At 42.9% G+C, this 12,071-nt stretch overlaps 1 protein-coding gene and 1 pseudogene across 1 annotated transcript; both read left to right on the forward strand.

Annotated features, from left to right (window-relative positions):
- The first annotated feature begins 8,759 nt into the window (after positions 1-8,759).
- LOC147459086 (uncharacterized) lies at positions 8,760-9,263 on the forward strand. Its single transcript, XM_086511541.1, has one exon. The coding sequence runs from the start codon at positions 8,760-8,762 to the stop codon at positions 9,261-9,263; it is 504 nt and encodes a 167-aa protein (XP_086367667.1).
- Positions 9,264-9,535: 272 nt separating this feature from the next.
- LOC147459087 (uncharacterized) lies at positions 9,536-11,311 on the forward strand (annotated as a pseudogene).
- Positions 11,312-12,071: the final 760 nt, after the last annotated feature.

Consider the following 12,071-nt stretch of genomic DNA (forward strand, 5'->3'; position numbering starts at 1 on the left):
CAAGTTAAAGTGCGCCTCTCATTGGCGATCACTCTACCTTTCCCTATTGGACCGACAAGCCCGGTACCTGACTCTACCAAATACATAATACGCGTCCATCGTAGGTGATGGGTGTCCGTGAGCCGTGAGGGTTAACATGCCCCCCTTCCTGATGTAGATTCCGTCCTCGGAAGCTATTGAGTTGAAGCTGGTTCGTCGAGGTGGAAGAGCATTTGAGATGAATGTCCTTAGCCTTCTTCAGTCACTGCAAAATCAAACAACATTGGCACAGTAATGGCATTCTCTTAAAAAGCATATGCAGTTTTAGGTAGACACATTGATTGGAAAAAGAATTTCAAACAATTTGGCAGCAATGAACATTAAATTGCAATGTAATCAAATGCATAAACAGATGTAAAGGTAGAAAATTAAACAAGTCCGGGGTCGCTAATTTGACGGTCGAAAAGCACTAGAGATCGAACATTAATACCATGGGTAAGCTTCTTAACTTTCTGTGGTCAATTAAGTTGTTTAATCGCGAGAGCCAAGTATTCATGTTCAAGGGCTGACTAGAGGCTATATCTAGAAAACCTTGTAGTTAAGCTACCATAAAAGGAATTTCTCATGAAATCATTGCCTGACTGATTACTTTTTCTTTGACCCCCCAAGGTCTTTTCACAGTGATTCAATTATGATGTGTGTGCTTATTTTGTATGCCTTGGGTTTTTTTCTTTTCAAGGAAAAGCGCCCACACTGGGAACCTCTAGGGCTCTAGTACCATAGGCAATACATGTGAGTGAAGTGCCAAATCAAGCTGAGATTTCTCTTCCAGCTTAAAATTTTACATTGTGGCACTTTGATTTTTTGTTTGTTCATTTTCAGCATTTTAATTTTGTAACTTTGGGGGGTCTTATAACACTGATACACTCCCCAGGCTCATCACATTAGTAAACTCCCTTTATAATACTTAAGCTAAAGGTCACTAGGGTTAAGCCCACTAGAAAGCCCTAGTACATTTCATACAATGCTGCCTAAATCGGATTAAGAACCTAAGTAACCATTGTTTATTAGGAAGGCATTCCCCATGGTATTAAGAGAAGATTTCTAATACCTAGCTTGGTCAAACTAGTTTAGTCGGACTGCTTGATTTTTACACCTAAACAAGTGATTATGACAAAACATTACATTGAATTAAATGTTTGATACTAAGCAAATGCGCTGAATATTATGCTACCAATCACAATCAAAGCAGACAAACATGGATGCAAAAAAGATAAGGGCAATGCTAATGGATAAGAAACACCTGTTTGTGTTGATGGTCGCGCTTGATTTGAAGGTTCCATGAAGATCCAAATCCTATCAATAGCAACACGCTCCTGTACACACTAGGAAACAAAAGGAATACCCCCAGGAGGCACATTAGTGGGAAAAATTAAAACTCCTAAAAAACAAACTCAAAACACCATCTAGACCCCTAACCTACCTATCTGTCACCCCTTTTAGAATCAAGGAAAGAGGATATTATATAAACCGGGTGGCCACCCTAAGGCTAGGCCTCTATCCTCATCATCTAGATAAATAAAATCGTTGTCCGTGAGGCCATAGTCTTCCTCGGTCTCTATTAGTTCCTCTTCATCATCCTCTTGTGCAAGCATGCTAATCAAGAACCTCGTGATGCGTGGATACTCATCTTGTGCAAAAGAATAAGCATGTGCCATTGGAGACACATTCGCTACTGAGTAGGGATCACTAGTTAGCCATAGACGTATCAGCCATTCTAACTCCTCAAAATTTCTCTCACATGCAAGGCTCTCTATCAAATCCCATTCGCAAGAAAGTATAGGGTAGCATACGTAGAACACTTGTTGAAAAGACAAGGGGTACCTTTCATCAAAAATAGAAGTGCATGCCTCTGGTGAAGTAGCCATTTCTGACAAGACAGATAGATTTGGTTAGGCCTTTAAAACATAAGAGTTGTTTTTGTGTGTTGCTTGACTTGACACGGTGAATTTGGACTTATATGAAAGATCTGATAGGGTGCTCTCTCATTGCTAGGCGCTGTTGCTCTTTACTATTTTTGTTTTTTTGCGAGTATAAGGCTATATATATACATTCCCTAAGATCGGAGATTGAGAGGTCAGGGAAAAAGGTTGAGAGGGAAACAAATGAATGATGACTGTCAGCAAACACTCCCCCCTTCCTTGGGTAGATCATACCGTTTGAAATGAGCTTGTCACCCTTTGAAACCAATTGTTCCAGTTGGTAATAGGTGAGGATTTTTGCCAGTAGTTTTCTATTACCCTAGGTGCCTCGTCAAGCTGCAAGGGTGGTAAGGTACTCTCCCAGGATTGAACTTGAAGTGGTTCATCAAGTGATTCTTGAACACTGGGAGGTGTGGATTCTTTTGTAGCTTCATGGAGGTCCACTACTATAGATGGAGGCTGTGTAGAAGCTTTTACCTCTATGGATGTATTACATGAGGAGCTAGAATCGTCATGGGACTCCCCCCTTCCTGAGCTAGGTGGAACAAATCGTTCTTTCTTTGGTACCCAAACTAGCTCTAGAACGGGTGTGTAGCATTCTGCGATTTTTTCCTTTCCGCGATTTTCAATTTGTTTTGGAGCCACATGATTGGGTTTACATGGGCCAGGTGACAGGTAAGAGTACACTTTACGTTTGGGCACCCAGATTTGATCATTTCCTTCATAGTATCCTTGGGCTTCCAATAGTCGTTTAGGAATCCAACGCAGCGTTTCTTTACATTTCTTGGAGTGAGTGGTACGGTTCTTACTAGGTTTCCGTTTTTTTGCATCAACCATGCTCACTACAGAGGTTTTAGGGACCCACTTGTATGTTTTCTCTGTTATATTAGGATGGTTCTTGTGTGTCTCAAGCTTTCTTTCAACTACATTAGTTGAAGCTCTAGAGAGTTGGGCTATGGGGACGTATGGTTCAACCTCCTGGACATGCAATGTCTTGGGTTTTATTTCCTTGGGCAATATCTCAGGGACTATGGCTTGAGTGGTAGGGCTAAGAGTTGGTTTTTGCGTTGTAACACCCCCAGTCCCCCAATCAATAGTGCATTTGGTGGCTATCATCCACGTGCGGCCTAGGTTTATATTACCCTCCATAGTTCCAGTAGGCATGACCAAAAAGTCTTGAGCTACCACCCCATTGTCATAACTGACAGAAGTGTGCCAGATTCCAAAAACCGTAGTTTTTTTTCTTGTTGACACCCTTGACTTGGATAATACTCTCAGATAGAGGTGGCTTCCCTAACTGACACCACACCCCATAGGATAGCAGATTGTATTTAGCACCCGTGTCCAATAAGGCGTTATATAGCACTTTTCCATAGGCACTATTTAACTCAATGGGGTATCGTAGAGGTGTGTCAGAGTCCAACCCATCCTCTTCGTGTGCTTCATTTGCATCAGGTTCCGAGCGAGTAGCTCTACCTAATGTTTCCATGAAACGGCTAAACATACTAGTACTAGGCTGTGGAGCTTCGGGAGGTGCATGGCCTTCTCTCTCAGTGTTTTGGGTAGGGTATGCTTCCATGATTTCTGAGTCGGAGGAGGAATCACTAGCGGCTATTTTAGGGTCTTGGGTGGTGCTACCTTGTGTCCCCGCTGAGGGTCTAGAGCTTATCGTGGATGGGTAATGGGTGTCCGTATGAACAGAGGCACCCTCAATATGATCGTGTTCTAGCACCCGCCCAGAGCGTAAGTGCATGTGCTTTTGATACCCTTAGGTGTCAAAAAGCTGCTCTAGGAGGCCTTATGACTAGTTTTTAGCGTGTTTTTTGTTTGTTTTTTTGCTAGATTTTTTAGAGCGTGTCGTGGAATGGGCCGTGTGATAGCTCGAAACGAGCGTATCGGTCAGAGGGTCGTGCCGTGCTTTACAACCCTCCGTTTGGTCACTCTATGCCCTCGGAATCCCTAAAACTGTCAATTTCCAGTAGGGAACTAGGCCCAAACTAGAAAGTCTAAGGGTGCAAGTGGGAAGAGAAAGGAGGAGAGTGGAGGACTTGTCCCACATGCTCTCATTCTCTCTTGAGGAAGTAGGGTATATATATAAGAGTGAGTCTAGTATATATCATAGGACTGAGGCCTGAGGCCTGGGCTTGGGCTTGGGCTTGGGCTTGGGCTTGGGCTTGGGCTTGGGAAACCGATCCCGATCTATCTTTTATACAAACCAACCCTTCAAATTTTTTTATTTTTATTTTTCTCTCTCAAAAAACTTTTTTTTTCTCTCTCAAAAAACTTTTCCAAAATTTTTTTTATTTTTTATTTTTGGTTGATGCAGAACATACAGAAATTGAAAAAAATGCAGGAAAACGCAGAAATGCAGAAATTGCAGAAAATGCAGAAAAAACGCAGAAATTGCAGGAAATTGCAGAAAAAACGCAGAAATTGCAGAAAATTGAAAAAACGCAGAAATGCAGAAAATTGCAGAAATTGAAAACGCCGAACTTGAAAATGCAAAAATTGCAGAAATTGAAAAAACGCAGACAACAGCAGAAATTGAAACTTGACAGCAATTGCAGAAAACGCAAAAAACAGAAACCTTCCACACACTCCTTCCCTGCCTTTCCTATGATAGAAATTGCATATCCCCGGCAGCGGCGCCAAAAATGTGCGCTCCTTGCCGCACTATCGAAGCAAGGGACTTGCCAATACAGCGTAAATTGCACCACAAGGAAGCGTAAAGTGCTAACCGAGCTTAGTGTAGGGCATATCCCCGGCAGCGGCGCCAAAAATGTGCGCTCCTTGCCGCACTGTCGAAGCAAGGGACTTGCCAATACACCGTATGCGAGCCACAAACGGCTCCAAGCACACAACAAGCCTAAACTAGCAAGCTCAAGAAAACAAAGGGTTTGTCACTCACCGCTCTACGCTCGCCTTCATGGTGGATTCCTCGCCGCGATGAAGAAGAAGCTGCAGTTGTGCTGCGCTCAACCGCTTCGCCGCCGTCGTGCCTTCGTAATGCTCGATCGCACACACACTCTCCCTCTCTCTCTCTCTCTCTCACACACACACACACACACAAGGAGGTGAAGAAGAAGAAGATGGAGATGGAGCAAGAGCACTCTTCAATTGCACAAATGAGAGAATGAGTAAAAATTAGGTTTAGTTGGCTTTTATAGGAGCTCACCCCATTCACACTTGGGCGCCCATGCTTAACCAACTAATCCCTTGAATGTCCAAGTTAAAGTGCGCCTCTCATTGGCGATCACTCTACCTTTCCCTATTGGACCGACAAGCCCGGTACCTGACTCTACCAAATACATAATACGCGTCCATCGTAGGTGATGGGTGTCCGTGAGCCGTGAGGGTTAACACACATAAAATCTTCGACGTTATTGCATGTCGTCGTTGAAGCACCGTTTGTGGGCGAGATTTTTACTGTAGGTAGACATTGATGAGCTCTTCCAATTGCACACATCCAACCTGAAAACGGTGGAGTATGCTGACAACAATTTGCAATGCCCCTTAGGTGGCCTTAAGTTGGGGGTTTTACCCTATCTCCACTGCTTCTCGTTGTCACTGCTCAGTTCGATTGCGATCTATGGCTTCTTCAAATTTCTCGCCCGATTCCCCCCCTCCTTTGCTTGGCCATACTCGGTGGCGCTGCCCTCTTGCTTCACCTTATGCTCAGCCAGCGGCCCTGCTGCTCGTGAGCTCTGCTGTATGAGCTCAATTTTCAGCTGCTCGCTCGATTGGCGCTGCTCGAATTTCTGTAGCACACTATCCAAGTTCTACAAATTGCCCTTGATTCAGTAGGTCTTCAACCTCGCCTCCAAAGAGCATGGTTCTGCAGCTCTGCCTGACTCAAGATGCTCTGCAATTGCCTTCTCACTCTTGCTCTTTCTGCTTCACCCGAGCTCCACTCAAGGTTAATCTCCAAGCATTTGATTTTTGCTCTCATCTAAATGCTCAGCGTTGACTGGGAGCGGGAGTTGCTGCTCGGATTCTTGAGCTTCGATTCCTGTCTCGACTTCACCTGCTGCTCACTTGCTGCAAGACTTTCACTAATCTTGCCCAATTTTATGTGTGTGTGTGTGTGTACACACACATTCCCCTACACCATTTATGTTCCAAGCTCTATTATATGAGCTGCTAGCTTCCAAGCTTGCCTTCCTAAGCATTGCTTGCCTTGCTTGCTTTTGAAATACTGACTAATTCTCGCTGCAATGCTCGATTCTCTGAGTTTGTTGGCCTTGCGTGAATGAATCTCACACATCTGCTTCAAGCTCATAGATTTTCCCTATGTATCCAAGCATCAAGGTGCTCACCAACCTAGGGATTTGGTGCTCACCAACCTAGAAAATCCATGCAAATCCCCAATTCTCACAAAATTCCCTCTTCTCCAAGGAAGGGGGGGGGGGGGGCGCTGCACGCGTTGAGAGTCAAAGATCCGAGGTCTCATCCCAATCCTTGCTAGGTCCTCACTGAAACGCTCCGATCCAGTTCCACCGTGCCATATCTCCTGCCTCCAAGCTCAAGCATCCATGGCCGAGCTTCGTCACTTCCGTGCCAATTGTCAGGAAGCCGTTGCACGGGCGTCGATCATCGTCGTTGCTTTGATACCAATTGAAGAGTGTTGTGCAGTGTGGAATGCGTGCATGAAGGAAAAGAAAGAGGAGTGCAAGGTGTGTGGATGGAGGCAACCTCTAAGATGAGGAGCTCCTCATTCTTGGTATATGTACAAGAATAAGGTGATGATGAGTGGGTGAGTGCCCATAAACTGGATAGCTAGACAAGGCGCAGAGGCCTTTATCCCAACAAACAAGTTAGAATAGAAGATAATTGTTAATGTCATGGGAACAAGCCCAAGAGACCTCAAACAATGAAAGATGCCTTGGCAGTCTCAAAAGCAAAGAAGTCCAGATACCTTTGCAAGATGGGTGTTATTAGAGAGAGACACACACCATCCCCATAGCCCACGTCTCTAGTTGACACTAGCTTCTTAAGGGAGGTCCACAAACCTCAATTCACCCCTAGTTCATCCAGGGGACTACCAAGTTCATAGGGGAAATTGATGGCCAAGTCTTGGTGAACCCCAATTCATGTGCTGGGAATCTATGTCGAGCATCCACAACGCGCACCCCCTAATCTTGACCATGGCGCCCTACCATAAGATAGAGATGAGAGTCAAAGCGACAATGGAATTTCAGAGACAGAAAGCAAAAGAAAACTAAGACACAAAATGGTTAAAGAAATGACACTTACAAATCAAGAAAGAGCACACAAGAAAAAGGCTATAAACATAGTCCATGTGTGGTTTGCACTAATGACCCACCACCATCATCATGATCATGAATTGATAGGGTAGAGGAGCCAGTAAGTAACAAGGCACTAGAAGAGAGACAAAAGTTAGAGACATAAATGACCCAATGAGTATTAAAATAAGGGCCTAAAGAGAGGCAAAATTTACAACGTGGCTCGTTAAAAAAATGAAAATGCTTCAGAATTACAACTCAAGGCCACGTTTCCAACTTTTGATACACACTCTGCTCCTCTTTACGCACGTACGCCTCATAACAGGTGCACTCCACAGCCTTAAGTCCTACATTCCGCATCTCCAAGTGACTCGCCACCTGCTCAATGACAACACACCCCCATCTCAGCAATAATGAACGATGCATTTACTTTTAAGAATCATGAATCAACATGAGAATTTCATGCCAGCCTCAAGCAGAGCCTTTAAGAACAAAAAAAAACCTGACCATGACTCAGACCAACATCAAAGCAACAGCAAAACACCATCCCTACTAGATTCCAGTTTCCCAGCCATAAGCAAGCATACATGACCAGTATGAACAGAGCATATATCACTTAACCAGAGCAAAGTTCAATTTTGCACACACACTCTCATCCCTACGCTGCAAACCAGATTCACAGTTTCGAGCCTCACTGTCCCATTATGCAAATCCTCCTCAATGGCATATGTAGCTCCCTGCGAGTGTTAAGCTTGCCTAGTTGAAAGACACCCACAGTTGGAAGGTCTACTTTGCACATCTGTTTTAATACATAAGCACAGTGGTCGAGGGTGTTGCTGCGGAAGAGTACGTGTACAACCCATTTACCATTGCAAAAATCCCAAAAGAAAGCAGGCACCTTTCATTGGTATCAAGGAAAGCACTTCAACACCAAAAACCACAAAAAGACCAGCAAGCCCTGAAAAAGAGCAACCAACAACAAGCCCTAAAAAAGAGCAATCAACAGATCCGGAGACAACTCAAGATGTCCCAAAGAAGCGCTTCTCTTGAAAGGAATACGCAAAACTTATTCTCGATTTTCTATAATTTCCTTGATAATGTAAGTTTCTTTCAATCGTCTATATTTCAAATCATCTGATTTAACAGTATGACCTAATATCTCTGGTTTGACAGTATGCATTCCTATTGTTAATACTTTTTTTCATCCTAGGAATACTCTAGTTTACCAGTTGATAATTACATATTTACCTTGAAATTAACTTTTGATGACTTTAAAAAAACCACAGCCATTAAATGTGTGAATATTTCAGTACTCTAACATAGGTGCATTTTCCCAATTAATAATCCCTCTTCATTTCTCACTTAATCAGATCTGTGTGCAGAAATCATGGCAAAGAAGAGTACTAAGACTACAGCCAAGAGCCAAGACCAGCAGTCAACAGAGAAGAGTACTTGGACTGCAACCAAGAGCCAAGACAAGCAGTCAACAGAGAAGAGTACTAGGACTGCAGCCAAGAGTACATGATTGCCTCGTCCTATCACCAACAAACAATGCATGAAGAAGGTAGCTTTCACAACTCCACCAGACAAAGAAAATGTTGGCATCAAAAAACCACACCATCCAATTGAAAGAAAAGACAGTAGAATTAAGAAGCGATCACATCGAAGATCAAACAAAAATCCTCCTCTTGCTCTCATAACAAAAGCCATATTTCAAAATTCAAGATCAAGTACACCTACTACTCCAGCTCAACCTCTTCCAGAGGTAGGAGAAGATCCTCCAAAGACACCAAAGAGGCCAACAGCCCGCACTAAGCTGTCATGGACAATAGAAGATATGGCCAAAGCTCTCCATGCACGAGAACATGGACTTTCTCTAAACAAATGTTCCATACAATTTGGCATTAGCAGAGGTGCAATTGCTAATTGGGAAGAGGGAAGGACTCAAACAAAAAGGAAAGGACCCCCCACCACTCTCACTACCGTCGAAGAAGAAGAATTGCTCCAATGGATTTTTTTAAAGTGTGACTCTAGTCATGGAGTTTTTGTGCAAATGTAAAGCTCAAAGCTGAAATTTGTCAAACAAGGAACACACTTTTTTCAAATGGCATTCCAGGCAGAAGCTGGTGGGATGGATTTCGCAAGCGGCACCCAACTCTGGTTTTTCGAGTTACCGAGAGCCTAGACCAGTCAAGGGCAAGCAGATTCAGGCCACAAATAGTAGAAACATTCCACAAAAATCTTCAAGAGCTTTACTCAAAACACAACTACCCGCCGTCAAATATTTGGAATGCAGACGAGACAGGATTTCAAGGATCTAGAGATAAGGGTATGAAAGTGTTAGCCAAGAAAGGATCAAGGTCAGTTTATGGAGTTACATGCGATTCACGTGAGTGGATGACAGTACTATGTTGTGTTAATGCAATTGGTCAAGCAATACCCTCTTACTATATTTTTAAGGGCAGTTGCATAACAACTAACTACATTAGGTTTTGTGAGCTTGGAGCCGCCATGGCTGTACAGAAAAAGGCATGGATGACAGGAGAGTTGTTTCAAGAATGTCTTAAACACTTCGATGATGCCATTTAACTACAAGGCAAAGAAAACAGACACCTCTTGGTCCTTGATGGACACGGAAGTCATGTCTCACTTGAGGTAGTGGCCAAAGCAAAAGAGAGCGGCATAGATATTGTCACACTGCCAGCCCACACATCACATAAACTTCAGCCATTGGACGTATCAGTATTCAAGCCATTAAAAGTACAATTTCGGAAGGAGAGGGATAAATGGCAACAGAGAACAGCTTCGAAGAAAGAAAGCAAGACAGAGTTGGCTTCTATTGTGGCAACAACAATAAGTTTATCTTTAACAGAAGCTAACATAACAGCAGGGTTTTGAGCAACAGGGATATGGCCACTAGATTTTGCAGCAGTTAAGTTTGAAGGTATGCCCTGCAATCACATTAACCTTGTTGAGGAGACAAGTCCACTTGACGAGACAGAGTCACAAGTACCCAACACGCCAATTGAGCAGCCCATAGAGGATGAGGTTGAGGCCATACTAGCTCTCAATACTCTCGCATCTCAGCTCCAAAAAGAAAATTGAATTTCTTCTCAGCAAGAAAATCGGACACATGCAATAAGCTTCACCCAGCTTTTGGAGGGAGCTGAAATTTCAAACTACACACCTTGCGACTCAGAACCACATTTCTTCACAGAAGACGAGTGCAATTGGGACATAACACGCAACCAAATTACCACGAATTACATGGAAAACCAGGTAAGTTCTCTTACTCTGCCAGTAGAGCCACAAAAAGTTCAAGATGCACGGTTTTCTAATGAAAATGCAGCTCAGGTACAAAGAGTTCAAGACGCACAATTTCCTAATAGAAATGCAGCTCCCGTTTCGACTTTTCAAGCAAGCATACCTCAAACCAGACATATCACTGATAGTGCTCGAATTCCAACAATAACAAGTCATCAAGAAGCAAGGTTTCCAAATGAAAATGCAGCTCCAACAACAACTGTTCAAGAAGGCCTAACTCAAAACAGATGTGTCACTAATGTGGTTCAAATTCCAACAACGGCAGCTCATCAAGAAGCATGGTTTCCAAATTCAAATGCAAGTCCAACATCAACTACTCAAGAAGGCACATCTCAACAAAACCGTATCATTGATATGCTCCGAGTTCCAATGTCACAAGTGTGTGTGCGTCAAGCCGTGAGGCTTTTGTAGACGACACAAATAGTCTCATTTTAACATCTACACAATACATTGAAAGTATGAGACCAAAGAATGCAAAGAAAGAAGAGATAGCCAAGGCTAAAGAGGAGAAGCGCATTGAAAAATAAAAGAAGAGACTTCATTCACTTGCAGAGAAAGAGGGTTTCTCGACAAAGAAAGGCCCATGCCCAGGAAGCCAAACTTTCGAGGAAAGATTGGGAGATTCAACAACAGCTCTTTGAAGAAAGATTACGATCAGTCTTGTGGGAACAAGATTCATTAGAAAGCTTACAAATGAGGCCACTTCAGATAGATCAGCCTTATCACGCCTTGGCGCGACGGCATCAAATGCAAAAGTTGCGTGCTAAACGAGCTCGAGAATGACTGCATTACTTAAGCTCAATTTTGAAGCACTTCACTATTCTAGGCGAGCAGTAACTTTTTGGAGCAGTGTTTTGTATCAAGGTTAGATATTTCAACAAGTTTTACAGTACATGTTAAAACTCAATCCCTCCTACTTGCGATTCCCAATCTTGGGGTTGTACTCCTGCAGCAATATACCTAGTTTCTATCAAAGAAATAATCGTAGTACTACCAATCAGTTTATGTTTCATGCTTAACATGCCAACTGCCCTTTATGATGTATAAAAGTACTTGTATGTAACAATTGAAGGTGCAACAGGTAAAGTTTTGTTTTATGGTTAGTATGTTTAACAAACGATGTCTCCCGTTAACACATGATACATCCCCATTTCTCACACAACATCAACTACTATCTATTATGACAACACAAAGTTTATCATTCACATTTCTTCATACAATATCCCCTTACTATCAAAGTCTTACTGCATCATATGCATTTTGTCTTTCAATGAGTCAGCTACATTTTGTCTTTCAAATGCTTGTTTTATTCTTTGGGACAACCTTCAAATATTGTTAGCCTCACACACTATTAGCCATTCATTATGGTTTTCAGCCAAAGTTTAATCTCAGTCACATTTCAAGCAGTAGACTGTAGTCAAATCAAGAACGTTCGCAAAGATTTTAGTTCTCAACGAAGGTGAATCTCGGCCACATTAGAAGCACTCAAACATGAGCATTCACATACATCCATTATTGCTGAGTGAGAGTCCTCAGCTCAAAA

This window comes from Adiantum capillus-veneris, chromosome 4 (genome assembly GCF_014529385.1).
Source record: "Adiantum capillus-veneris isolate H3 chromosome 4, ASM1452938v2, whole genome shotgun sequence".
Taxonomy (NCBI): domain Eukaryota; kingdom Viridiplantae; phylum Streptophyta; class Polypodiopsida; order Polypodiales; family Pteridaceae; genus Adiantum; species Adiantum capillus-veneris.

Bases quoted from the DNA above. Each gene is read 5' to 3' on its own strand.
- LOC147459086 (XM_086511541.1), top strand. From the start codon at position 8,760: ATGAAGAAGGTAGCTTTCACAACTCCACCAGACAAAGAAAATGTTGGC.